At 49.2% G+C, this 27,402-nt stretch overlaps 2 protein-coding genes across 3 annotated transcripts; one reads left to right on the plus strand and one right to left on the minus strand.

The window, feature by feature from the left end:
• Window positions 1-259: 259 nt before the first annotated feature.
• Window positions 260-15,423, minus strand: LOC309401949 (zona pellucida sperm-binding protein 3-like). Its single transcript, XM_081971334.1, has 11 exons — window positions 14,891-15,423; window positions 13,363-13,481; window positions 11,909-12,012; window positions 10,963-11,140; window positions 9,636-9,756; window positions 8,329-8,420; window positions 7,587-7,717; window positions 5,264-5,383; window positions 2,824-2,931; window positions 941-1,240; window positions 260-440 (listed from the first exon to the last, which is right to left on the minus strand). Exons 1-11 carry the CDS (start codon window positions 15,158-15,160, stop codon window positions 277-279), a joined length of 1,707 nt encoding a protein of 568 aa, XP_081827460.1. The 5' UTR covers window positions 15,161-15,423; the 3' UTR covers window positions 260-276.
• Window positions 5,277-27,354, plus strand: LOC309401950 (asialoglycoprotein receptor 1-like). Of its 2 annotated transcripts, none has more exons than XM_081971336.1 (9): window positions 5,277-5,400; window positions 19,742-19,836; window positions 21,253-21,369; window positions 21,967-22,062; window positions 22,679-22,750; window positions 23,658-23,744; window positions 25,216-25,367; window positions 25,822-25,928; window positions 26,887-27,354. In XM_081971336.1, exons 2-9 carry the CDS (start codon window positions 19,743-19,745, stop codon window positions 27,035-27,037), a joined length of 876 nt encoding a protein of 291 aa, XP_081827462.1. In that variant the 5' UTR covers window positions 5,277-5,400; window position 19,742; the 3' UTR covers window positions 27,038-27,354. The 2 variants fall into 2 exon arrangements, with proteins under 2 accessions (XP_081827462.1, XP_081827461.1); XM_081971335.1 differs by lacking the exon at window positions 5,277-5,400 and adding an exon at window positions 18,117-18,275.
• Window positions 27,355-27,402: the final 48 nt, after the last annotated feature.

Consider the following 27,402-nt stretch of genomic DNA (forward strand, 5'->3'; position numbering starts at 1 on the left):
CAAGGGACGCCCCACATAGGTGCCCTCGAGGGATGGTGCCCAGCTGGCACCCTGCCTGGCATGGGCATGGCCCCCTCTGCCTGCCCAGCCCCCCCAGCCCCCTCCCCAGGCCAGGCCTGGTTGAAGGGGTGGGGTCCACATCTCTCCTCAGTAGCACAGGGGACCCCCTTGCCTGGCACTGGGCATCCTCCCTTAGTGCCCAGGAAACACACAACCCCCGCTCGACCCCCCCCCAAGAGAGACAGAAGGCGAGGCACCCCAGGCGGAATCTCCGTTTTATTTGCAGTGCAATTCTAGACTGACGGACGAGGCCTGGGGGAAGCGTCGGCGTCTTCGGGCCAGAAGCCAGACCGCCAGGGAGAGAAGGGCCACGACCACCGCACCCGCCGGCAGCAGCAGCAGGGGCCACCCTGGCATTTTCCCCGAGGGTTGCTCCCCGTCTGGAGGAGGAGGAGAAGGAGGAGGAGAGAGAGAGAGAGAGAAAGAGAGAGATATTTCCACCAAGGAGGGCGAGACTCAGCTTCACACAACCACCCCCCCACACACCCTGATTTGGGGGTGTCTGACAACTTTTAAGACCGGTGGACTGCAACTCCCAGAATGCCCCAGGCAGCAAGTTTAAGACTACTGGACTACAACTCCCAGAATGCCCCAGGCAGTAAATTTACAACTACTGGACTACAACTCCCAGAATGCCCCAGGCAGCAAGTTTAAGACTACTGGACTACAACTCCCAGAATGCCCCAGGCAGCAACTTTAAGACTGGCGGCTTTAAAAAAGAGATTAGGAAGCCATTTGTCTAAAGCGAGCCTCCTGCTAGAGCAAGGGGTTGGACTAGAAGACCTCCAAGGTCCTTTCCAGCTCTGCTCTTCTGTTAAAATCTCCCTCCCCTGGCAGGCCAAAGCTTTCTGCCCCTCTGCTTTGGCTGTGCCCGTCTCACCTTTTGCTGCCATGTTTACTGCTGCTTTGGGGAGCTTTGCAGGGGTGAAGGCGGCCGCATCTTCCAGGGGGCCGGGAACCCCCTCGGCCTTGTTGGCCAGCGCTGATCTCTCTGTGCCAGACGATGGGGGCGGTGACGGCCGAGTGGGTGCCAACGTCGGTGCCAGAGCAAGCGCTCGCTGGGGCGGGGAGGCCAGCTGCTGCTTACGAGGCCCCCGGCCTGTGACTGCTTCCGTCGGGTCTCCGAACCCGGAGCCTTCTTCTGCCCCACTGAAGAAGAGGGGGCCTTGCTGGACAAGCACTGGCAAGGGGGAAGAAGCATTAGACCAACCCAAGAAAGTCATTAGCTTCTTTGAATGACCTCATAACCCCTTGCGGGGTGGAATCAGGGCAACTGAATGGAGCTCAGTGGGGTTTTTTTTACTGGCCGGATGCTCTTCCCTGTTGCCAATGAGGAGTTTGGTTCGGCAGATATATTCTCATTGTGCCCAGAGAGAGAAATACTGGCCTCTACCTGGGATCAAACTCCTGATTGTGAGGCAAGGCCACCACCCCACTTTAGACCCACCCAAGGAAGTGGTCCCCTCAGATTGAATGCCCCGTTAGCAGAGCAAGCTGGGAGAACGGAAGACGTTAGCAGAGCAAGCTGGGAGAACGGAAGACTATGTTTTATACGGTAGACATTTCCGAACGCCCTTCCAGAAGCCAAGAAAGGGCTCAGGGAATGATGGGCTTTGTGATCCAACAATTGGAAGGGGCCCATTGGAACAAAGCAGATGACCAATATGGCTAGGATTCTTTACCCAACCTTGGCCCCTTTGCGACTTGTGGACTTCAACTCCCAGAATTCCCCAGCCAGCATAGCAGCATAGTCCAATCATCTTAAAGCATGGTTGACTGAGGAATTCTGGGGATTGTAGTCCAGATATCTTAAAGCATGGCTGGCTGAGGAATTCTGGGAGTTGTAGTCAGATATCTTAAAGCATGGCTGACTAGGGAATTCTGGGAGTTGTAGTCCAGATATCTTAAAGCATGGCTGGCTGAGGAATTCTGGGGATTGTAGTCCAGATATCTTAAAGCATGGCTGGCTGAGTAATTATGGGGAGTACTAGGTACTCCCATGTGACACCTCTCCTGCGCGAGCTGCACTGGCTCCCTGTGGTCTACCGGGTGCGTTTCAAGGTCTTGATTACGATCTTTAAAGCGCTCCATGGCTCAGGACCTAGTTACCTGCGGGATCGTATTCTGCCCCATACATCCCTACGACCCATCCGCTCGCACAGAGAGGGACTTCTCCAGGTGCCGTCTACCAGACAGTGCCATGGGGCGGCGCCTAGGAGCAGAGCCTTCTCTGTGGCGGGCCCAGCCCTGTGGAATGACCTTCCCCCGGATATTAGGACTACCTCTGACCTCCGCGCCTTCCGGATAAAGCTCAAGACCCACCTATTCCAAGTAGCTGGCCTGGCTCAACCATAGTTCGTTCACTCTGCTCCTGACGGGTTTTTAATTTTAATTTTGTGATTTTTGGAATTTATTAGGGGATTTTAAATTGTGTTTTTAATTGTCTTCATTCATCTGCCTACCTCCTCCATGTACACGTATTTGTTTATTGTGTGTGTTTTGTCCATATTGTATTTTATCTGTTTTTACTGTACGCCGCCCCGAGTCCTTCGGGAGAGGGTGCGGCTAAGAAATAAATTTTATTATTATTATTATTATTATTATTATTATTATTATTATTATTATTATTATTATTATTATGAGGAATTCTGGGAGTTGTAGTCAGATATCTTAAAGCATGGCTGGCTGAGGAATTCTGAGAGTTGAAGTCCAGAAGTCATAAAGTGGCCAAAGTTGGAGACCCCTGCCTTATCCGGCACTTACCTTCCAGGGGGGCCCCCAAATGATCCTTCCGACCAACCGAGATGCTGGGAGACCCCTCCTGCTCTCTGAAGGGTGGGTGGGTTACCTTTGGCACGGCTGGTATCAATTCTGCCGGGAGTAGAAACAACGCCTGTTAGACGTACACAACTCATAATACAGGTAGTCCCCAATTTACAACAGTCCGTTTAGTGACGATTCCAATCTACAACGGCACTGAAAACAGTGAATGATGTCTGTTTTTCACACTTACGACCGTTACAGTGTCCCTGCAGTCACGTTCTCAAAATTCAAACCCTCTGAAATTGTCCGTGAGCCCCAAATTCCCCTTGCTACAAACCAACTTCTTTCAGGCTACAGTTGTTTAGTGAATCGCTACGGTTGTTAAGTGAGACACGCAGTTGTTAAGTGAATCTGGCTTCCCCCCCCTTGACTTGGCTGTTCCGAAAGCCGCAAAAGGAGACCCTGGGACACTGCAAACCATCATAAATATGAGCACAATAAGTGTCTGAATTTAATCCTGTGGCCTCGGGACATTTCAACGGTCCTAAGTGTGAAAAACCTTCATAAGTCACTTTTTTTCAGTGGCGCGGTTAACTTCACTAAGTTGTGAGTCCAGGACTCCACACAATTCTGCATTTCTTCTGCACTTCCCTTTCTCACAAAGCTAGTTGTGCACAACTTCTCTTTTTAGAGGAAGCCTCCCAAGCCTGTTGGAAACTTCAAAACCTCAGCAAAATTGAACATTTGCTCAGCGTTGCCAACTTGTTGGGGGGACAACAGTTGTGTTATTTTGGTTTCCGCTTTTCCTGATTTGGGACAAAAGCTTTGGCAACCGTTGTCCAAGGCGGTGTGACAATTGCGCGATCCCTCTGCCCTCGACAACCCCGGGAGTTAAAATGCTGCCTCGCCATTTTATTGACTCTCTGCTTCCTTCCTCCAGATGTTTCGGGTTGCGGGAGTTCCTCCCCAGCTGTTCAAGCTGATTTGAAATCTTTTTCAGAAACTTTAAATCTAAAAGGTTTGAAATTTATAAATCTAAAAGACTTTTAAATCTTTTGCAGTATCTTTAAATCTAAAAGACTTTAAAATCTTTTGCAAGGTCTTTAAATCTAAAAGACTTTTAAATCTTTTGCAGGATCTTTAAATCTAAAAGACTTTAAAATCTTTTGCAGGATCTTTAAATCTAAAAGACTTGAAAACTTTAAATCTTTACATTTAAAGATTTAAAACTTTTAAAACTTATTTAAAAACTTTAAATAAGGGTCTCAAACCAGGGGATCCTGTCCATCATTAAAACCATCATTCCAATCAGCTACCATTGTTTCCAAGTTTCTTTCTTCCCCACTTGGAACTGAACCCAGAAGGACTTTTCTTCCAACAGTTCGATACTTGGCAAATTCTGGGCAAAAAATAAATAAAAATAAGCTACTGATTTCTGCGGGGGGGCGGCGGCGGGGAGACCAATCCATTTATTATTGGAATCTGCAACGTTTCATCACGATGAATGCTCCCATGGTGTTTTTTTTTTTTTAAAAAATCGGCCCCAACTTTAGTAGAGGGTGGGAATGCAGGGGATTACTCCTGGATGCCATAAAAGCATTCAAGAGAATAAATGATGATGATATTACGATCAGCAATTATTATGGGCACGCCTGTTAGGGAGGGGGTAAAATCATAAATCTCACCCACGTGACTGAGGATTGCTGCAAATGTCCACAAAAACAAATTTGTGGCCTGAGTTTGTCAAGGGCCCAAAATGCCATTGTGCAAATCCAGGGGCAGGGGGAGAGAGGCCGGCCATCGGAATTTTAAATCCAGGTAAGTAAATAGCTGCAGGGAGTGCTTGACTTAACAACAGCTCATTTCATGACCGTTCAAAGTTACGACGGCATTTTGTAACTGTCTCTTTTTCTTACGACCGTTTTCTTACGGCCGTCGTAGCATCCCCCTGGTCAGCTTAACAATGGATTTGTACTTACGACGACTGCAGAAGTGTCCCCACGTGATCCCCTTTTGCGACCTTCAGACCAGCTAAACCCGACAGGGAAGCCCGATTCACTTAGCAACCGTGTCGCTGACCAAACCCCTGCGGCGATTCGCTTAACAACGGCCAGGAAAAGCCGTCCAAAGGGGCAAAGCTCCTTTAACAAAGCTAAATTCTGGGCACCCGTGTGGCCGAGGACTACCTGTGCATTCCAAGCTCTTCGGTCGCTAAGTGAGCGTTTGTAAGTCGAGGACTCCCCCACGTGGGGAGGAGAAAGTGTTTTCCATGAACCAGGGCGGGTAGGAAATGAAAGAGTTCCAGAGAAAGTGATTGATGAGGATTTCTGAGTATGGAAGGGGAAGTGAAAATGCACGGGAATTTCTCCCCGGTCAGGAGGCATCTCTAAGGTCACATGGGGGTGTCCCTGGAGCCCCAAACGAGAGAAAAGTCCGGTACCTTCCATTGCCATCTCCTCTTCCGCAGCTTCTCCAGGAAACTGACCGGTGCTCCCTTGCTGAGGGTCCAAGACGAAGAGGGGTCCCAGGGCCAAAGCAACCTCAGGAGTGTCCGTCTCCACTGTGGACGTTAAGAAGGTGAATTTTAGCTGAACCCTTCTTAACGTTGTATTGCTTTGATAAGAGGACATTTGGTATAAATTTTATAAATGGTGAAAAAAGGGGGAAAAGTAAGTTAAACTTAGACAAACTATTGTTAAATAAAGGACTGATAATGGATAATAATGTCATAATTCGTATTGACTGGAAAGACACAGGTTGAGATATGAAAATTAATAATAAAATACTAGTTAAATTTAGATAAAATTAGAGCATTATGTTAAAAATGTAGCGATAATGGATAAAGTTAGATAAATAATTGATAATGATAACAATGTATACATATGTATTGGTTTGATAAGAGGAAATTTGGTATAAATTTTAAATGGTGAAAAAGGGGGGAAAGTAAGTTAAACTTAGACAAACTATTGTTAAATAAAGGACTGATAATGGATAATAATGCAATAATTTGTATTGACATGATAAAAGGGAAATTGGATATAAATTGTAAACAATGATTAAGAAAAGAGGTTTAAAAACTTTGTTATTAAACATAATTAATTTTTTCTTTTGAATGTGTTATAAAGGGATAATGTGATTGGATGATATTGAAAATAGATAAGGGAATGCCATTATGTGGTTTTGTTTTAAACTTTGGAATGCTTGTTATAAAGGGACGTTAAAACAACTATAGTCATATGAAGGATGAGGCATGATGACAGCAATATATATAAAATATATGTGATGTAAAATAGATGATATGAATCATAGGGGATGACTGTGGAAGGGATGAACGAAAGTTCTTTGTAACCAATTGACACACTTTCTACCATTTGTAATGGAAGATGATTTTAAGGTGTTTGTTTGTGTTTATTCAATTTTTTAAAAAAATTATATATATATATATATATAAAAGAAGGTGAGTTTTAGCTGAACCTTTCTTACTTTCCTTCCAGACTGAGCCCTGGAAAGGGGGGGGGGTGCCCTACGGAGAGTTACCCTCCCCCAAGCTTCCCCATTGGGAATTCAGCCTAGCAGGATGGAGGCACCCCATCTGCAGCTAAAGCGAGAGAAAGGGAGAGAGAAAGGGAGAGAGAGAGAGAGAGAGAGAGAGAGAGAGAGAGAGAGAGAGCCACGAATCAAAGGAGGGGGTTTAACACAATGACCGAGTTGGAAGGACCTCGGAGGTCTTCTAGTCCAGCCCCCTGTTCAGACAGGAAACTCTAACCCTAACCCTAGATCATTTCAGAAAAATGCTTGTCTCTTTTGGAAAATAATACCTTCTGCAGGCAAGCCGTTCTACTGATTAATTAACAGGATAACAGAATTGGGAGGGACCTTGGAGGTCTTCTAGTCCAGCCCCCTGCTCAAGCAGGAGACCCTGTAACATTTCAGACAAATGGCTGACCACTTTCTTCCTTAAAACCTCCAGTGATGAGGCACCCATAACGTCTGGTGGCAAGCAGTCCCACTGGTTAATTGTCTTCACGGTTAGGAAATTTCTCCCACGTTGCTTCTGTCCTTGATTAGGTTTCCATCCATTGCTTCTTGTCCTGCCTTCGGGTGTTTTGGAGAATAGGTGGACCCCCCCTCTTTTGGGGAGGGGGCAGCCCCTCAAATACTGGAAGACTGCTGTCATGTCCCCCTTAGTCCTCCTTTTCATTAAACTAGACACCCCCATTTCCTGCAACCCATTGCATATAAATCCAATAAAACAAAACAAACAACAAACAAACAACCCTTCTTCCTTGAATCATCCTGATTCTGGCTTAGCATGCTTCGGTTGGGACACTAGGAAACCCAGCCCGTTCTGGCTCCTTTAGGGGAGGGGGCTCCGTTAGGGGAGGGGGCTTCGTAGCAGGATGCATGGGGGAGAACCAGCAAACATTGACTTTTTCTGAGCTTAGAAAAGGGCCGCAGAACTGCGAATGGTCACCAGAGGGCAGCAGCAGACAAGGTCAGTGTCCCAATTTGCTGCCCTCTGTCACAGTGTTTTCAACAGCGGCCTGGGGGATTCTGGGAGTTGAAGTCCCGCCCATCTTAAAGGGGCCAATGTTTCACAGATTAACCGAGTTGGAAGGGATCTTGGAGGTCATCTAGTCCAACCCCCTGCCCCCTCCTCCAACAGGTTGGAAAACAGGGTTCTAAAGCTGGCCTGGATTTGTGCAGCCCAAATGCTGACCCCCTAAATCTCGTTTCCCGACGCTGACCCCCACTCCGTTTACCGGTCAAGCTCCTTTGCCAGGCCATCTCTCCATGGTCAGGGCCTTGGGGGTCCTGACCCTCCTTTGCCCCACCGCAGCTCCGGGTCTCGCAACAGCTGCAGATGGCGACTGGTCCTTCCACTGGGACCCACCTGCCAGGGAAAAACAGCTGGCTGGAGAAGGCGACCGAACCCCTGGCTATTTGGGAGAGCAGGAAGTTACAAACCTTGCAAAACCGATGGCTAAATTTCCTAGGGGTCTCCTGCCCCCCCCCAACCCACTCCTTTTTCCAGGTGCCAGGCTACAGCTCCCAAAACGCACTTATAAATGTGCTAGAAACAGCCTGCCCTTGAAATGGGCTGGTGCAGGTAGTCCTGGAGTTCATTTAGTGACCGTTCAAAACTACAGCAAAAAAAGAGAAACTTATGACCGTTTTCGTACTTATGACTGCATGCCCGTGGCCGCACAATCGAAATTCAGCACTTGGCAATTGGCCCCTTGGCAAAATTTCAACACTTGGCCATTCGACTCGTACTTATGACCGTTGCCACGTCCCTGGAGTCACGAGGTCCCCCTTTGCGACCTTCCGATGAGCAGGTTCGCTTAAGAACCGTGCTCCTAACTTAACAGCTGCAGCGATTCGCTTAGCAACCGCAGCAGAAAGGTCGTAAAATGAGGCGAAATTCACTCAAGAATCTAGAAACGTTGGGCTCCATTGGTCGTAAGTTGAGGATGGATGGTATTGGGAAGGGGACGAACTCACGAATGGCTGGCTGCGTCGAAGGAACAAGCTTTGTTCAAAACATCTGGCGCTTGGTCTCCCGGAGTGACTTTCAGGCGGCAGGTTATGTAAATCTGGGGGGGGGGGGAAAGAATAATTTTTAATCCCCAATTCCCAGTGGAGGGAATTCTTCCTCTCTTTTTTTTGCCATAAAAGGTATAATTCTCAACCTAAGTGATTTGAAGATGGGTGGACTTCAACGCCCAGAATTCCCCCTCCCAGCTAAACTTCCTTGTTGAGGGCCAATGATGCGTCCGTCGTTGGGCTCAATTTTGATATAACCCGCGTGTGCCAAGGCAAAGGAGGCGCCGTCTGGACACAGCGATGAGATTGTGATAGGCCTGGCATCCATCCTGGGTTCTCGGCTTGGCAAAGACGCTGTGCGCGAAACCTGGTTTGTTAGGGGAGTTTGCTAGTTCGGCTCCAGAGCCAAAAATGGCTAAACCAGGATAAGGAAAGTGTGTGTGTGTGAATGTAGCTACTCAGATGCATTCAGGATTCATTCTTCACATCAGACTATAATTTAGTTCACCCCGTGTTTCTCAGACTCAACACTGTTAAGAGAGGGGTGAAATGCTAGCCCTTCTGAACAGGTCACTAGAACTGGTAGTAAAAAAATGCTTTAAAAAGTGTGTGTGTGGGGGGGAAGTTCCGTGACAATCAGCTGTGGCACGCGATCGTCAGAACCTCCTCCCCCACCCACTTTTTAAAACATATTTTTACTACCGGTTCCGGCGAATAGGTATTTAAAAATGCTTTAAAAAGTGGGGAAAAAAATTCTATGACAATCACTTTTTAAAGCATTTTTACTACCTTTTTAAAGCATTTTTACTACCTTTTTAAAGCATTTTTTTACTACCTTTTTAAAGCATTTTTCTACTACCAGTTCCAGCGAATAGGTAGTTAAAAATGGTTTAAAAAGTGGGGGAAGAAGGTTCTGACGATTGCACACGGATCCGTCCGACCATCGGAACCATTTTTTTCACTTTTTAAAGCATTTTTTCCTACTTATTTGCCTGAACCAGCAGAAAAAAAATGCGGGAAAAAGTTGGCCACACCCACTCAGTCACATGACCCTCCTCCACCAAGCCACGCCCACAGAACCGGTGCCCCAAAATTTTTTAGATTTCACCACTGTGTTAAGACATTTGGACTACAACTCCCAGAAGTCCCCAGCCAGCAAAATGTTGCAATTCCTGGAGGGAGGGGGCTTGAAGGAGCAGAATCCATCTCCGCAAAGGAGACCCTTGCCCGGCACACCCCAACCCATCCTCCACAGCAGAACCAACCAGTTTCTGGGCCTCTCCAGTGAATCGGAAGGCGTCCACGGTGAAACGCAGGGTCTCCTGGCGCAGCCGTGGGGCGAGGAAGGCGGATGAGACCCCTTCTTGCCGCCCGTCAAGTAGGCATCTGTGGGAGAGGGGCTGTCAGCTGACAGCAAGACGACACCCCCCCCCCCGGTTTCCCCAAATCATTGCTCTCCCAGGCAGTCCTCGACTTACAACCTTTCGTTTAGTGACTCTTCAAAGTTTGAAAAAAAGCGACTTATGTCTGTTTTTCACACTTGTGGCTGCGTGATCAAAATCCGGCCACTTTGCAACCGACTCGTATTTATGATGGTCCAGGGATCATGTGATCCCCTTTTGCGACCTTCTGGCCAGCAAACTCCATGGGGGAAGCTGGATTCGCTCAACAACCGGGTGACTCGCTCAACAAATGCAGGGATTCATTTAATGACTGTGGCAAGAATGGTTGCAAAAGGAAGCAAAACTCAGTTAACAACCGTCTTACTTAGCAGTTTTGAAATGTTGGGCTCTGTTGTGGCCGTAAGTCGAGGACTATGTATTTAGTATCACCCGTGCTTCCCTCCCACCCAGCCACGCTGCTGGTAGCTTCTAGCCCACCCTCCACCCCACAGGGTCCAAGCAGCAATCCTTATGCCATCTAGGATACTTGGTTCTCTGATCATTTATGAAGAACCGATGGATGGATGGATGGATGGATGGATGGATGGATGGATGGATGGATGGATGGATGGATGGATGGATGGATGGATGAATGGATGGATTGTTGGGTGGGTGGATGGATGGATGGATGGATGGATGGATGGATGGTTTGATGGCTGGCTGGTTAGTTGGTTGAATGGATGGATGGATGGTTGGTTGGATGGATTAATGTATTGATGGTTGGATGGATAGATGGAAGGTTTGGTGGGTGGGTGGGTGAGTGGATGGATGGATGGATGGTTGGTTGGTTGGATGGATGGATGGATGGATGGATGGATGGTTGGTTGCTTGGATGGATGGATGAATGGATGGATTGTTGGGTGGGTGGATGGATGGTTAGTTTGTTGGATGGATGGATTGATGGTTGGATGGATGGATGATTTGGTGGATGGGTGGGTGGGTGGATGGTTGGGTGGGTGGATGGATGGTTGGTTGGGTGGATGGAAGGGATGTTGGAGGTCTTCTAGTCCAATCCCCTGCCCAAAGCAGGAGACCTCCCGGGCAAATGGCTGCCCAATCTTTTCCGGAGAACCTCCCATGAAGGAGCACCCACCGCCTCTGGCGGGCAGCCGTTCCATGGCTTAATCATCCTTCCCTGTGCGGCTCTTACCCACTGGCGCCCATAATCTCATACTGGGGCCCGGAGGCGGGCATGGGGCTCATGCTGGCTCTGCAGCTGTCCACCCAGAGCCTCAGGAGCAAGTGGTTCTCCGCTTGGACATCGGCCTGGAGGCGCAAGGGCTCACCCAGTAGGAAGCGGTCAGAGACTCTTTTGGCTGTCCAGTCATCTGTGCCAAGAAAGACACAAAGCTACAGTGGATTGGGCCACCCACCTACCCATCCATAGGTGGGTTGCTCCCAGTTTGAACCGGTTTCAGAGAACTGGTAGTGGTAATTGGGAGTGGGTCACCATACTGGTAGTGACAGCTGGCTGGCCATGCCCCTGAACTGGCTCGCTCAGACGCTTGCCCTGCCTCGCCTTCGCCACCTGCATCTACGCAACTGCCTCCTTCTGCCTACACACGGGTAGGCTGCATTCGTGCTAGCCTAGCCCCCCCCCCCCCAGCCAGAGTCTCCCAAAGCCGCCGGCAAGCTTCAGCTGCTGGAGAGGGCGTCGGCAGGAGGGGAGGCTGTTGGCAGGAGAGGGCAGCGGGCTCAGCTGCAGCCTGGATGAGCCGAGGAACTTCGGGGAGCCTTCCACGTGCTGCACCCCCTTCCCCGTCGGCTGCAGCCCAGGCCTCACCTGGTCAACTGGGCAGTCAGCCGGGAAAATGGCGAGCAAGCGAGTGGGGTGGCCGTGTGGCCGTGAGGGAAGGGCGCAGTGGTGGGGGACCTACCCCACCATCAATTACAATGCCAGTTGGCAGAAAAGTCTACTCCAACTGCGAGCAGCTTCCAGGAGATCTGAGGTCCACCCTAGATGGTCAACCCAGCTTCTCCTGGTTGGCCAATGGAGAAGTGTGCTAGTAAGTGGGCTTCTCTCCCTCTTGGCGACTTAGGGGTTTGGACTTCAACTCCCAGAATCCCCCCCAACCCCCTCTTCTCAGCTGCCTTACCGTTCATCAGCCTCAAGGAGAACGCCAACTTGGCTTCCCTCAAGGCTGTGGACTGGAAGGGGAGCCAGGTGGGGTGGAGGGCCTTCCTGGTCACGTTGTCCCTCCTGCAAGAAGGAAGAGAGAATGGGGAGGGGGATTCCAGTTTCTCTCCCCCCCGGATCTCCCGTGTTCCAGCCCCCACCCTCCCGGGCTTCCTATGGCCCTTGTTCAGGAATGGGTCCTCCTTCGTAATCACAGGGACGAAGGCATGCGAACACCCCCCCCCCCCTTCTGGGCCTATTCCTGCCCCCTTTTCTCCCATTGATGAGAGCACAAAGCTGCAGAAACATTTGCCAGCTAAGTCTGTCTCTCTTCAACCTTGGTCACTTGACCATGCATGGACTTCAACTCCCAGAATTCCCCAGCCAGCAAGGGTTTACCTTCTTTCCTTCCTTCCTTCCTGCCTTCCTTCCTTCCTTCCTTCCTTCCTTCCTGCCTGCCTTCCTTCCTTCCTTCCTTCCTTCCTGCCTTCCTTCCTTCCTTCCTCCCTTCCCTTCTTTCTTTCCTTCCTTCCTTCTTTCCTTCTTTTGTCTATTTTCCCTCCCTCCCTCCTCTGTCCCTTTCCCTCCCTTCATTCCTTTTTGTTTCTTCCTTTCCTACTCTTCCTTCATTACTTCCTTCCTCTCTTTTGTCTATTTTCCTCCCTTCCTCCATCATTTCTTCTGTCCTTCCTTCTTCCCTCCCTCCCTCCTGTCCCCTTCCTCCCCTCCCTTCCTCCCTCCTTCCCTCCCTTGTCTCCTTCCTTCCTTCATTTCTTTTCCTCCTTCCCTCCCTCCCTCCCCTTTTTCCTTTCCTTTCTTCTCTTCCTTCCATCGTTTATTTGTTCCTTCTTTTGTCTATTTTCCTTCTTTCCTCCTCCCTACTTCAGTGTCCTTCCTTCTTCCCTCCCTCCCTTCTCTGTCCCTTTCCCTCCTTTCATTCCCTTTTTCCTTATTTCTTTCCTTCCTTCCTTTCTTTTCTTCCTTCCTTCTCTTCCTTCCACCTTTCTTTTGTCTATTTTACTCCCTCCCTCCTTCAGTATCCTTCTTCTTCCCTCCACTGCCCCTTCCCCCTTCATTCCCTTTTTCCTTCTTTCTTTCCTTCCTTCTCTTCCTTCCATCCTCCTTTCTTTTGCCTACTTCCTTCCTCCTTCAGTGTCCTTCTTCTTCCCTCCCTCTGTTCCTTTCCCTCCCTTCATTCCCCTTTTCCTTCTTTCTTTCTTTCCTTCCTTCCTTCTCTTCCTTCCTTCCTCCTTTCTTTTGTCTACTTGCCTCCCTCCCTCCCTCAGTGTCCTCCCTTCTTCCCCCCCTCCCTAATGGAATTGCCCTCTGTGCAACCTTCCCCAACAGCCAGGAGGAAGGCCCCAGAGGACAAAGCCCCCTGCCCCCTTACCTTCCCCTCCCCTCCCTCCCGGCCTAGCCCAGTCCCATCCTCACCTGGGATAGCGGCATTCCAGTCCGATGGTGGCACCACGACTTCGGGCAATGACCGGATGGTTGGTCAGCGAAGGCCTGTAGGAGAGCTGGGTCTGGTAGATCAGGAAGTCGGGGGTCATCTGAAAAGAGGGGAGCCAGGGGGGGTGGGTTGCTGTGGGGCAAATGCACAGTGCCCCCACAAGGAGCCAATGGCAACTCTCTGGAAAGGGGGCCACCAGGAAGGTCTAGGATATCGGGGTTTCCGCTATTTTATTAGTTTATCAGAATGTAAAACTGTCGATTATATTTTATCAAAATATGAAAATAAGGGGATGATAAGGGAGAAGATAAACCAGCGTAGGATAAAAGGGGGGGGGAAGCATTTTGAGGGGAGCAGAATAAGGTAACAACATCAAACCTCAATTATTTTGTTTGACTGTCATATCATTTCTTTTATTTCCCCGTAAAGTTTTTTTTTTAATTTTTTGTTACAAATTTTAAAACCTCTTTTCAAGCAAAGTGTCGTCCAGGTTTTATTCCCCTTTTTACATTCTCTCTTGTACATAATTAATTTTACATCTCATGATCATTTCCCCATTATTTCCTTCCCATATTCCCGTCTCAAACGTACATTTCTCTTCACACGTGAACCAAATCATTTTTCGCCCTTTCGGCGGGGAAAAGTATACCAACTTTATCCTTTCATTTCCCATTGGTTATTTCTAATTTCTATAGGCAGCACATATCATCACACATTTTACTTCATTGGTTACCCCCACTTAACAATATGATTTTATTTAACTCTATAATCATCAGCAGTATCAAGATGTTTCATTTTCTACTAATATCTCTCTTTTTTTACCTTCTTCCTTTCCTAACCATTTTCTCCCAACTCGTCTTTTGCTCTCTTTGGTGTTCTATTTTTCTTCAGTTTTGTCCTTCTGTCTTCTACTCTTAAATTCCTCTTTCCCCCCTTTTTCCTCTTTTGTAGTATCTTTTCTTCTGAGTTTCCCCTATCATTCTTCTATAACGTAGTTGAGTTAACCCCCCTTTAAATTCTTCTTTTTTGCCTCCCACTGTTTCTCTCCTCGTTTTATGTTGCTCCTTTTTTGGGGATAGCATTTCCTTTTTTTTCCTTTTCTTTCCATAGTAGCTATTTTCTATAACAGCCAACCTACCATATCAGCAAACTCCCAAACCAATTAAGTTTCTTTTTCTCCCCCTTCTTCCTCACCTCAAGTACAAAGTCCAAAAATGGTTTCCAGGTAAAATTGTCTCTGTGTTTTTTGTTTCTTTAATCAAACCTTGACCACTTGGAAGAGGGCTGGACTTCAACTCCCAGAATTCCCCAGCCAGCCTTCCGAGGCTGGCTGGGGAATTCTGGGAGTTGAAGTCCAGGCTTCTTCCAAGTTGCAAGGCTGTGAAACACAGCTAGAAGGGATGCTCTCCAGAGTTGGTAGCAGAAAAGACCCCTTCCCAGACCCCACAGCTGCCCCCAAAATTTCCCCTTTCCTTCCTCCCAGAGCCCCCCTCCCCTCGACGGGCATACCTGCACCACGCTCCCGCACTCGTGGAGACCCGCTTCGAAGACCACCACACTGCCGGCCTCCAGACTCAGAGGGGGACAAGCTGCAGGTCCCAAGGCCAGCTCCATGGGGTCCACCAACTTGCCCACCCCAAAGAGGTCCCTGCGGACGGTCACCACCATGCTTTGCGGCCCACAGCGCACCTCCACCGGGGGGTGGGCATAGGTGGGCATCCTGGCAGGGCATCCTTGCAGGAGCAGAGCCAGCAGTGGGAGAAAGAGCCAGGCATCCATAGCTGGCCAGCACAAACAGCTCAGCTTCGGCAGGTGAGGCTGTTTGGATCCTGCCACTCACCTGTGGCTCCCCCACCTGTGCAATTAGCCCTGGCCCCGCCCACTCAGAAAGGTGTGGCAGGCAGGAAGGCAGCAGGGACAGCGAAAGGCTGCTGCAGGAGAGGATCAGACAAGAAAGGGGAAGAGGCTAGAGTGGATCGTTAAGCCCTTCATTGGTGGTGGAACTCTGGTTTAATCAAATCATGGTTTGCAGAGCCAACTTCTCTGACTTTGTTTGCATGATATTCCAAAGCAGGAAGGGGAATGGGTCTGTTCTCCTCCTACCCTTTGCTGCCCCCCTTTTCACCCCCCAGGTTTCCGCCCCCATACAATACAATACAATACAATAGCAGAGTTGGAAGGGGCCTTGGAGGTCTTCTAGTCCAACCCCCTGCCTAGGCAGGAAACCCTATACCGTTCCAGACAAATAGCTATCCAACATCTTCTTAAAGACTTCCAGAGTTGGGGCATTCGCAACATCTGGAGGCAACTTCTGTCCCAATGATTAATTGTTCTGACTGTCAGGAAGTTTCTCCTCAGTTCTAAGTTGCTTCTCTCCTTGATTAGTTTCCACCCATTGCTTCCTGTTCTGCCTTCAGGTGCCTTGGAGAATAGCTGTTCGTGCCAGCCAATGGGATCCAGGCTCTTTAATCCCAGGCTAAGGTAAACACTGCCAGAACGGAATCTGTCTATGTTAGGTTAGATGACTGAGTTTTACAATGTAATTAGATCATATGGCTAAAGTAATTATAACATTAAGAGCTTTGGCATGAAAGTAAGAGGAGGAGTCTGAGGAATTGGGACAAGTAGAAAGTCCTAGAACCACAGGAAGTATTCACCCGATAAAGAGTCTCAGTCTAAACCAGGTTAGCCTAGTCCAGGGGGGGGGGGGGGCTGCAAAACTGGCCCCTTTAAGACTTGTGGACTTCAATTCCCAGAATTCATCAGAATTCCATGCTGGCTGAGGAATTCTGGGAGTCGAAGTCCTCAAGTCTTAAAGGGGAAGAACAGCTGGCTGAGGAATTCTGGGAGTCGAAGTCCACAAGTCTTAAAGGGGAAGAACAGCTGGCTGAGGAATTCTGGGAGTCGAAGTCCACAAGTCTTAAAGGGGAAGAACAGCTGGCTGAGGAATTCTGGGAGTCGAAGTCCTCAAGTCTTAAAGGGGCCTGGTTTGGAGACTCCCTTGGCTTAGTGCATAATTGGGCTTTACTTCCGATTGACTGCAGGACTCCAGCTCCCATTGTCCTCAGCCATGGGTGTCTACCAGGTGCAGTCAAAAGAGTCAAGATGGCTGAGCTTCAATGTCATCTTTTCAGCTGGCATCTGGATTTGTTTTGCCCCCCCCCCGCCCTTGGTGAAGATGGGTGCCGGGAGCTAAGGATTGTGGGAGCAGAAGCTGTTTCAGGGAGGCTCCCTCAGCCCCTTCCCTTCCAATTCTCTCCTGGGGATGCGCCAATTGTTGGAAATCTTTGAGGCTTATAATTCCTTCCTTTCTTTCCTATCTCTCTCCTTCCTTCTTCCTTTGCTTTCTTTCCTTCCTTCCTATCTTCCTTCCTTTTTTCCTTTTCCTCTCCTCCCTCTCTCCCTTCATTCTTTCCTTTCTCTCTCCTTCCTTCTTTTTTGTTTTCTCTCCTTCCTATCTTCCTTCCTTTTTTCCTTTTCCTCGCTTTCCTTCCTTCCTTTTTTCTTCCTTTCTTTCTCTCTCCTCCCTTCCTCCCTTCTTTCATTCCTTTCTCTCTCCTTCCTTCTTTTTTGTTTTCTCTCTTTCTTTCCTTCCTATCTTCCTTCCTTTTTTCTTTCCCTCTCTTTCCTTCCCTCCTTCCTTTTTTGTTTCTTTCTGTTTTTTCCTTCCTTTCTCCTTCCTCCCTCCCTTCATTTTGTTTCTCTCCTTCCTTCCTTCTTTCTTTCTTTGATTTCTCTCCTCCCTCCCTTCCTTTTTTCCTTTCTCTCTCCTTCCTACCTACCTACCTTCCTTCCTTCCTTCCTTCCTTCCTTCCTTCCTTCCTTCCTTCCTTCCTTTCTTTCTTTCTTTCTTTCATCTTTCTTTCTTCTTCGGCGCCTAGGAGTAGAGCCTTCTCTGTGATGGGCCCAACCCTCTGGAATGACCTCCCCCCCCCCCCCCGATATCAGAACCACCACCGACTTCCGCTCCTTTCGACAAAAACTGAAGACTCACCTGTTCCGTTTAGCCGGCCTGGCCCATTTATAGTTTTATTCTACCTCCTGGCAGATATTTTAATTGGGTATTTTTAGGGTATTTAAATATTGCTTTTAACTACTTTACTTCAGATATGTACAGTTTCTTATTGCCTCCTCTTTGTGTTTGTATTTATTTATTGATGTGTTTTTATTTGACTGTACACCGCCCCGAGTCCCTTTGGGGAGAGGGGGCGGTATAAAAATCTAAATAAAAGTAAAGTAAAGTAAAGTATCTATCTTTCCTCGCTCCTTCTTTATTTCCTTTTTGTCTCCTTCCATCCTTCCTTCTTTTTTCCTCTTTCTTTCTTTCTTTCTTTCTTTCTTTCTTTCTTTCTTTCTTTCTTTCTTTCTTTCTTTCTTTCTTTCTTTCTTTCTTTCCCTCCCTCCCTCCCTCCCTCCCTCCCTCCCTTCTATCCCACTTTATTAAAGTCCCCCTTTGTAGTGAACTTTCTCAACCTTTGCAACCTGAAGATGGGGAATTCTGGGAGTTGAAGTCCAACCATCTTCGAGCCGCGAAGGTTGTGAAACACCGACCTGCTTCCAATTTACAGTGCATTTTTTTTAAAATAGCAAATTGTACACTCTGGGGAGAAATAATATTGACAGAGCAAAGGTCCCCATGGGGAGGGATGGGGGGGAGGGCAGAAGTGGCCCCATTGCTGGTCCAGCCCCCTCATGCCAGCCCTGCTTTCCGTAGCAGCCAGGCACGGGGCTGGGGGGCGGGGAAGGAATTTGGTGACGGATCTTCACTGTGCCCAAACTTTGCCCGGGAGAAGCCTCCTAACCGAGGTTGGGCAAGCGCTTGCAGGTGGCCTCCGAGTCCCACGAAGGAGGAGGAGGAGGGGGCGCAGGGCAGCATGGCGACTTCGGTGGTCAAGTGAGTAGCCAGGATGGGGTCAGGGGCTTTCTCCCCCCCCCCCGAGTCCCAAAGGGAGAGATGCCGTAGGGTGAATAACAGAACTGGAAGGGACCTTGGAGGTCATCTAGTCCAACTCAAGCAAGGGACCCTACACCATTTCAGACAAGTGGCTGCCCAGGCTCTTCTTAAAAACCTCCATTGATGGAGCACCCACAACTTCTGGTGGCAAGTTGTTCCACGGGCTAATTGTCCTCCCTGTTAGGAAATGTACCCCTTAATTCCAGGCTGCTTCTCTCCTTGATTAGCCTCCCTCCATTGTTTTCTTCTCCTGCTTTCTGGGCCTTTATGGAATAATTGGACCCCCACTTCTTTGGGGCAGCCCCCCCAGACACAGGAAGGCTGCTGTCATGTCGACCCCTAGTCCTCCTTTTCATTCGACTGGACGTACTCTACTTGGGACCTTGTTGGAAGGGGCCTTGGAGGTCTTCTAGTCCAACCCCCTGCTCAAGCCGGAGAACGGTCGTAAATGTGAAACGTGTCACAAGTCACTTTTTTCCAGTGCCCTTGTAACTTTCAACGGTCATTAAATGAACGGTTGTAAGTTGAGAACCAGCTGTATAGTAAAATGACCCTTGGCAGTTGGCAGCTGAAGGTGAGATGTCGTGTTGGGGGGGAAAATGGGTTGTTTCTCTTGAGATGTTCCAGAGGAGAAGACATCTCTCCATCATGGCCCCTTGAAGATGGGTGGACTTCAACTCCCAGAATCCCCCAGCCAGCCTGCTTGCCTTCCTTCTCTCCCTCCCTGTCTCTTTCCCTTCCTTTTCTCCTTCTATCCTTCCTTTGTTTCTTTCCTCTCTTCTTTTGTCTATTTTCCTTCCTTCCTTCTTCTTACTCCCATGTCCTTCCTTTTTCCCTCCCTCCCTTCTCTGTCCCTTTCCCTCCCTTCATTCCTTTTTGCTTCTTCCTTTCCTACTCTTCCTTCCTCCCTTCTTTTTTCTATTTTCCTCTCTTCATCCCTTATTTTGTGTCTATTTTCTTCCCTCCCTACTTCTGTCCTCCCTTCTGCCCTCCCTTCCTCCTCTGTCCCTTTCCTTCCTTTCCTCCCTTCCCTCCCTTCTGTCTCCTTCCTTCCTTATCTCTTTTCCTCTTTCCTCTCTCCCTCTTTTCTCTGTCCTTTTCCCTCCTTCCCTTCCTTTTTTCCTTCCCTTCCTTCTCTTCCTTCTGTTGTTCCTTTGTTCCTTCTTTTGTCTATTTTCCTTCCTTCTTTCCTCCCTCCCTCCCTTCTCTGTCCCTTTCCCTCCCTTCATTCTCTTCTGGGAGCTGAAATCCACCCTTCTTCGTGACCAAGATGAAGAAATTCTGTCTCATAGAAACAGAATTTGCCTCCAGAAACGTATCTCCAGATTCTCCATTCGCCCCTTCCCCATGGCCTCCCCCTACCCTCCATTATATGCCACCCACCCACCTCTGTCCCTTTTCCCCAGCATGGAAGCTCCCGAGTCCCCCCCGCAGCCCGAGATGTACGAGAACTTCCAGTCTGCAGACGTGGAGAAGGAATACGAAACACACTTTGAAAAAGGTACCTGGAAGCGGATCCGAATCATGCAGCGGCTGATGGGGGGTGGGGTGGGGTGGGGGGTGGGGTGGGGACATGGGTTGGTGGTGGGGAAACCTGGAGATCTTTCCTTCCTATTCTATCCTGGTGATCTGCCAATTGTTGGAAATATTTGGGTTGATCCTTCCTTCCTTCCTTCCTTCCTTCCTTCCTTCCTCCTTCCTTCCTATCTTCTTTTCTTTCTCTCTCCTTCATTCCTACCTATTTTCTTCCTTTCGTTTCTCTCTCTTCCCTTCCTACCTTCCATCCTTCCTTTTTTCTTTCTTTTCTTTCTCTTTCCTTCCTTCCTCCTCCCTTCTTTTCCTTTCTCTCCTTTCTTCCCTCCCTCCTTCCTTCCTACCTTCTTTCTTTCTTTCTCTCTCCTTCCTTCCTTCTTTCCTTTCTCTCTTTCCTTCCTTCCCCTCTTTTTCCTTCCTTCCTTTCTCCTCCCTCCCTTCTTTTCCTTTTTCTCTCCTTCCTTCCTATCTTCTTTCCTCCTCCTTCCTTCCTTCCTTCCTTCCTTCCTTCCTTCCTTCCTTCCTTTTTTCTTTCTTTTCCCTCTCCTTCCTCCCTTGGGGGAGTCACGTCATGGTCCCGAGGATAAGGTCAGGGGCAGTGGTGGGATCAAAAAATTTTCACTACCGGTTCAGTGGGCGTGGCTAGGTGGGGGGCATGTGACTGAGTGGGCGTGGCCAACATGACATCACTCACGCCCATTCAGTCACATGCCCCCACCTAGCCACGCCCACAGGAAACGGTAGGAAAATTGTTAGTATTTTCCCCTATCTCCTCCTGCCCTCCCTTCACCAGTCGCCCCCGTTTCCCCACTTCCTCCCCCACATCTTTGGTTGCTTATCTTCCGTGGGGGCTGGTCCAGTCCAGAAGGCAAGCTGACCGGAGTTTTCGGTGGCCCCCGGCCAGCCGCCGTTGCTGGGAAGCAGCTGGCTGGCAAAGAGGAAGACTTGCGAGGCAATGGGCTGCGCGTGCGCGAAGAAGATGGCGGCAAAGGAAGCCGCTTTTCGCCTGCGGCCAGCCGCCGGCCTCTTTGAGAGCTGGCATGCAAAGAGGCGGTGCAAGCGAGCAGCGACCGGATGGGCGGGGTGAGCAACCTGTGACAAGGCCCGTTTAAGGGGCGTGGCCAGCCAGCCATCGCTACCGGTTCGCCGAACTGGGCAAAATTTCTGCCACCAGTTTGGGAGAACCGGTGCAAACTGGCTGAATTCCCCCTCTGGTCAGGGGCTTCAAATCCAGAAGGTACCCACCAGGGGAGGGCTTCTCGGAGATTCTTGCCCCTCGTTTCTCCAGGGGAGAGACCCCCTCCCACCTTGCCAATACGTTCATTTCTGGTCCTCAAAGGATGGGCGGGGGTGGGGTCTTCACAACCTCCTTCTCTTCCCACAGACTTCCCGTTGTCGAAGTCGTTCCCCCGGCGCGTCTGTCCCACCAGCCGCCTCCTTCTGGTGCTGATGGTGTTCTGTGGTGTTCTGATCCTCTCGATCAGCATCCTGGGCATTCAAGGTGAGTGTATCACACAAGACGGGGTGCGACATGGGTTGTGCAAGGCCCCAGGGAGGAGGAAAACGCGAGGCAGACCTGGAGCTGGAGGAGGAGCGTGCAAGATGGGAAGTAAAAGAAGAAGAGAAACGTGGATTGGTCCATGTGGAACCCAAAGCTGCTGGAGTCTAAGTGAAATGCAGGAAGACACGGTGTTGTGTTGTGTTTTTAACCTGGGTTTCAGGTGTTGTAGGAACTGGCCAAAGCTAGAGGGGCCATTGCACGTCATCTAGTCCAACCCCAATCACAGCTGATCCTCAATTTACAATTGTCATTGAGCCCGTAGTTTCAGTCATCATTGAAAATGGGAAACGAAGAAGAGAAACGTGGATTGGCCCATGTGCGAAGCCTCTGCAGACACCTCTGACGGGATGGCAATACATTCAGGCATTTTTTTTTTGTTTTTACCTGGGTTTCGGGGGTGTCGTAGGAATAGAGAGAATAACAGAGGGAGGCTGCCTGGTGCCAAAGGAGGAGAGGGTCAACTTCTACACCTGGGGGGAAGGTTATGGGTTGCCCCCTCCCTCGGCTCTGCTTCCTCCCTCTCTCCCTCTGTTCCAGGCGTTCAGTTCATCAAAAGCCTCCAGGGGACCCAGACGGGCGTGGAGAATATTACCCAGGCGATCCAACAGGGGGCCACCAAACTCAAGGCCAAAAGTAAGGAGGGGCCAGAGGGGGTGAGAAGCAGCACGCAAGCACCCCCCTCTTCCTCTATCCAAATTCCATCCCGGGGGCTACACACTTTCCCAACTGGGACAGACATCCTGTCGGAGAATGGAGGAGCAAACTTTCTCTTGGGAGGGGGTCTTCAGAAGGGGAGGTTGCTGGTGCGATTCCTGCCAAGGAAGGGCGTCCTCCTTCTCCCGATGTCCTCAGCTAAAGGATTCTTGGGGGGGGGGTGGTGTCATGGGAATGGGCCCCGCTCCAACCGGGTATCAAGTTTCCCCCAAAATGCCCTAATTGATTCATGAGCCTCGAGTCAAATTTCAAAAGAAAACCAGTCATTTGTTAGGAGGATTTTGGCAGTGCCTGCTTTGTGCAGTCAGATCTGAGCCTCATTTGAGTTATAGGTGAACTTTACCCCTGTTCCTTCCCTCCCCGCAATCTGTGTCATAAATCACATTTCCCAAGGAGTTGCACCCCTCCCAAGCCTGATGCAGTAATCTGAGATCAGACTCAAGCCAAAAGTATGCGTGAAATGCGCTCCCCCCCCCTCTTCTCATTATGGCAACTTTAGGAGTTGACAGTGGGCCCTCCTTCTTGTCCTCTTTAGGAAACAGCACCGGGTCGAGACTGGCTGAGCTGCAGAAAATGTTGACCCAGGAGAACGATAAGCTGTTGAAAGGTCAGGATTTTTTCACCCCAGAAGAAGCCTTCTTCCAGCCAGGGTGCAGTTGGTGGCGGACGGGGGGGGGGGGGGGGGGGCTTGGGGTCCCTACAGAGGAATAAGGGATGCTCTCATTGTTGCCTTTCTCCGATCTCAAAATCCCTGGCAAGAGAAAGGGGACACAATTGCTGTTGTCAACATCAGGAGGTCCCTGGGAGAGAGGAGTCTAGCAATTTCAAATAAAAGGCAGCTGCTTTCATGAGCCAGCTCACCTGGCAGCTGCAGCCACCCAGCCAACCTGTCTGCCCCACCCTTTCTTCCCCCCCCGCCCCAATTTAATCCCCTCCATCAGCCCAGCCTCTCCATGCGCCGATGAAAGAAGCTGTTGCTGTCTCCACGTCTCATTAAAGCATCCACTTCCGAATCAGTTTTTTTTTTGGAACCATTGATTAACACGGTGCTTTTCAAACCTAGGCACTGGGTGGACTTCAACTCCCAGAATTCCCCCAGAATCTTCCCCAGAATTCCCCAGCCAGCATGTCCCGATGAAGGCAGCTGCTGATGCTTATGAAAGCAGCCGCCTCTGAATCAGATGACTTGGTGGGGTTTTTTTTTTTTGGCAGCTCTGATTAACACTACCTGTTTTCACACGTGGCCACTGGAAAATGGGAGGAATTCTGGGAGTTGAAGTCCCCCCCATCGTCCCGTTGTCAAATTTGAAAAACATGGGACCACACACAACGTGTGCCACCATTAAAAGGGCTTTTTGGTGGTCTGAGACAGGGGAGCGTCAGGGCAAGGGGAGGGTTTTTTTCATGGATAGGGATGGGCTTTGGTTTTTCTCTTGGGATTGTGGTGTGTGTGTGTGTGTGTGTGTGTGTGTGTGTACAGCTTCTTTCTATTCTTGCTCTTCTTCTTCTTCCAGTGATAAAACTGTCCCAGACACAGATGGAAACCTTAGAACAGAATGCCAGAGCTTTGCACTGTGAAATTGTCGAAATGAAGAGCAACGGTAAAAACCAGAGTCTCAAAATTTATTTATTTTATTATTTTTCTTCTCTCCTCTCTTCCCCTGCTCTTCTTTTCTCCTCTCTTCTCTTTTCCCTTCTGTTCATGTGTTCTCTTTTCTCATCTCTTCTCCTCTTCATCTCTTATCTCTTCTCTTCTCCCCTTCCCTCTCTTCTCCTTCTCTTCTTCTGTTCTTTTCTCCTCTCTTGTCTTTTGCCTTCCCTTCATTTCTTCTCTTCTCTTTTCCCCTTCCCTCTCTTCCCCTTCTCTTCTTTTCTTCTCTCTTCTCTTTTCCCTTCTGTTCATGTGTTCTCTTTTCTCATCTCTTCTCCTCTTCATCTCTTATCTCTTCTCTTCTCCCCTTCCCTCTCTTCTCCTTCTCTTCTTCTGTTCTTTTCTCCTCTCTTGTCTTTTGCCTTCCCTTCATTTCTTCTCTTCTCTTTTCCCCTTCCCTCTCTTCCCCTTCTCTTCTTTTCTTCTCTCTTCTCTTTCCCCTTCCCTTCATTTCTTCTCTTTTCTCATCTCTTCTCCTCTTCATCTCTTATCTCTTCTCTTCTCCCCTTCCCTCTCTTCTCCTTCTCTTCTTCTGTTCTTTTCTCCTCTCTTGTCTTTTGCCTTCCCTTCATTTCTTCTCTTTTCCCCTTCCCTCTCTTCCCCTTCTCTTCTTTTCTTCTCTCTTCTCTTTCCCCTTCCCTTCATTTCTTCTCTTTTCTCATCTCTTCTCCTCTTCATCTCTTATCTCTTCTCTTCTCCCCTTCCCTCTCTTCTCCTTCTCTTCTTCTGTTCTTTTCTCCTCTCTTGTCTTTTGCCTTCCCTTCATTTCTTCCCTTTTCTTCTCTCTTCTCTTATTTTCTCCTCCCCTTCTCTCCTCTCTCCTGTATTCTCTATTATTCTCTATATTTTACTTTACACTGCACGAACCAGAAAGAAGGCTGAGAAAATATCTGCAGACCCCTCACCTCCTGGACATAAACTTGCGCCACACCTAACTCAAACCTCCCTTTCTTAGGAGTAGAGATATTTCTCCACGTAGTAAGGCTTTATTGCTCTTATCCTTATCTTCTCATCTTTCTTACCAGAACTTAGAATAACTTTATTGTCATTTTGCATGTACACTAATCTAACATTCCCTTCCCTTCTTCCCTCCTTTCTTCTCTTTTCTCATCTATTCTTCTCTTCATCTCTTTTCTCTATTTTCTCCTCCCTTCCCCTCCTCAATTCGCTCTTCATTTCTTCTTTTCTCATTTATTCTTTTCTTCTTCTCTTCTCCTATTTTCTCCTCCCCTCCCCTCCTCTCTTCTCTCTTCATTTCTTTTCTTTTCTGATCTCTTCTTCTCTTCATCTCTTGATTGTCCAAACCCAGTTCCTGCAACCCTTTGATCATCTCTGTTGCTCTTCTCTGCCCTCTTTCCAAAATCTCAACCTCTTTTCTTAGCTCTGACGCCCTGATCTTTTCTCCCCCCCTCGCCCCCCAGGGAGCAAAAGTGGCTGCTGCCCCCGTGGCTGGCTGACCTTCCGTTCCAGCTGCTACTGGACCACCCAGACCAGGGACACCTGGCAGGCGGCCAAAAAAGACTGCGAAGATAAGAAATCCCACCTGGTGATCCTTAACTCGGCCGACGAGAAAGTAAGTGGGCCAGGAGACTCCCCGGGGTCTCCACCAGGGGGCAGGAGAGAGGGCAGCCCTTCCTCCCACACGGGCTTTATCCCGTTCTGCCCTAAAGCTAGTCCTCGACTTACCACGGTTCGTTTAGTGACCGTTCAAAGCAATGCCGACGCCGAACAGAGCGACCCTTTCTCACCCTTATGACGGTTCCGGTCACGCGATCCCTATTTGGGCGCTCAGCTGTTGGCTCCAATGTATGACGATCGCAGCATCCTTTTGCGACCTTCTGACCCGCATAGGGAAGCCAAAGGTTCACTTAACAACCACATTGATAACAGAAGAACGGCAGCAAGTCACTTAAGGACCGTGGCGGGAAAGGTCATCAAATGGGGCAAAATTGACTAAATGTCTCTCTTAACAACGGACATTCGGGGCTCCATTGTGGCAGTAAGTGGCTTGTGTTTTCTCATGCCAGGACTTTGTGAAGACCCACCGACAGGGGAGTAACACCTGGATTGGCTTGACCGACTCCAGCGGGGACTGGAAGTGGGTGGACGGATCGTCCTACACCGTAGACCCAAAGTGAGTCCATTCGACCGTTGGCTCTATCTCCCCCCTCAAAGGGAATTAAAGCAGCCCCCCCCATTTTTACCAGGTGGCTCATTATATTTTATCATCATCATTTAATGACCCTTGTGGGGTGGAGTCTGGGCAACTGAATGGAGCTCAGTGTTTTACTGGCCGGATGCCCTTCCCTGTTGCCAGGGCGGAGTTTTGTTCTGCAGATATATATTCTCATTGTGCCAAGAGAGAGAAATATCGGCCTCTACCTAGGATTGAACTCACAGTCTCCTGATTTGGAGGCGAGAGCTCCATCTCTAGGCCACTGCATCACTCTACTCATTATATTTTATGCCATGGATAAAATAATAGCATCTGTTTTCATGGGGGGAGGAAAATACCACCAGGAAATGTCTGGTCAGAGATATTTTTAATCCCTCTTGAATGGGGTTTATTATCCCAGGTCAAAGCAGGTAAAGGAGGAGCAGAATGGGGTGGCTGGCTGGGGGCAATGGGAGTTGTAGTCCCACACACAGGGAGAGGGGAGAGAATCAGATTGGAGACGTTTGCTTTGAAGTGTCAATAGATATTCAATGAGATTCATTTTTCTTTTCCTTCCTTCCTTCCTTCCTTCCTTCCTTCCTTCCTTCCTCTTATGTCCCTTCTTTCCTTCTTTTCTTCCTCTTACCCTTCCTTCCCTCCCTCCTTCCTTCCTTCCTTCCTCCCCCCTTCCTTCCTTCTACCTCTCTCCCTCCCTCCATTTATTTCTTTATTTCCTTTTTCTCTTTCTTTTTCCTTCTTTCTTTTTTCTTTCTCTTTCCTTCTTCCTTCCTTTTATTTTCCTTCTTTTCTTCTCCCTCACATCTCTTCCCTCCCTCCCTCCCTCCCTCCATCCTTTGTCTTTTCTCTCCTTCCTCCCTTCCTTCTTTTCTCCTCCCTCTTTTATTCCTTTTCCCCTTTTCCTTTCCCCCCATTTCAGGGACTGGGCTGAAGGCCAGCCAGACCACTGGTACGGCCACGGCACTGGGGGCGGAGAGGACTGTGCCCAGATGACCCAAGGCAGCCTCTGGAATGACAACGTCTGTTCCCGCCCCTTCACTTGGGTGTGCGAGATGGAGCTGGGAATCTGAACAGATGCCACAGCCAGGCACAGCAGCTCCCTTGGCTCAGCTCCCTCGGCATGTGCGAAGGGGTTTGCGTGGGTGGGACAGGCTGATAATTGGTGGGCTGAGAAGCGGGACGGGTCCCGGGATGCTTGGGGGGCAGGGGGGGGGGAGCTTCCCTGCAAGGCGAGCCACCCTAAAAAATCCTCATGCAAAGCCTTGGGAACATCCGTATCTCGCACCTGTCTCTCGCACCCGGGACCCAGATCGAGCTTATGTAAAAATATCCGGAGGGTTCAAAGTCCCATGTCTATTTTTAAAACAATAAAGTTCCTTTTAAAGCAGCCGCCTCTCCATCTTCCACTTAGGGGTCAGTCTCTTTGCGACGGTTG

This window comes from Natrix helvetica (genome assembly GCF_964273705.1).
Source record: "Natrix helvetica genome assembly, chromosome: Z".
NCBI classification, from domain to species: domain Eukaryota; kingdom Metazoa; phylum Chordata; class Lepidosauria; order Squamata; family Natricidae; genus Natrix; species Natrix helvetica.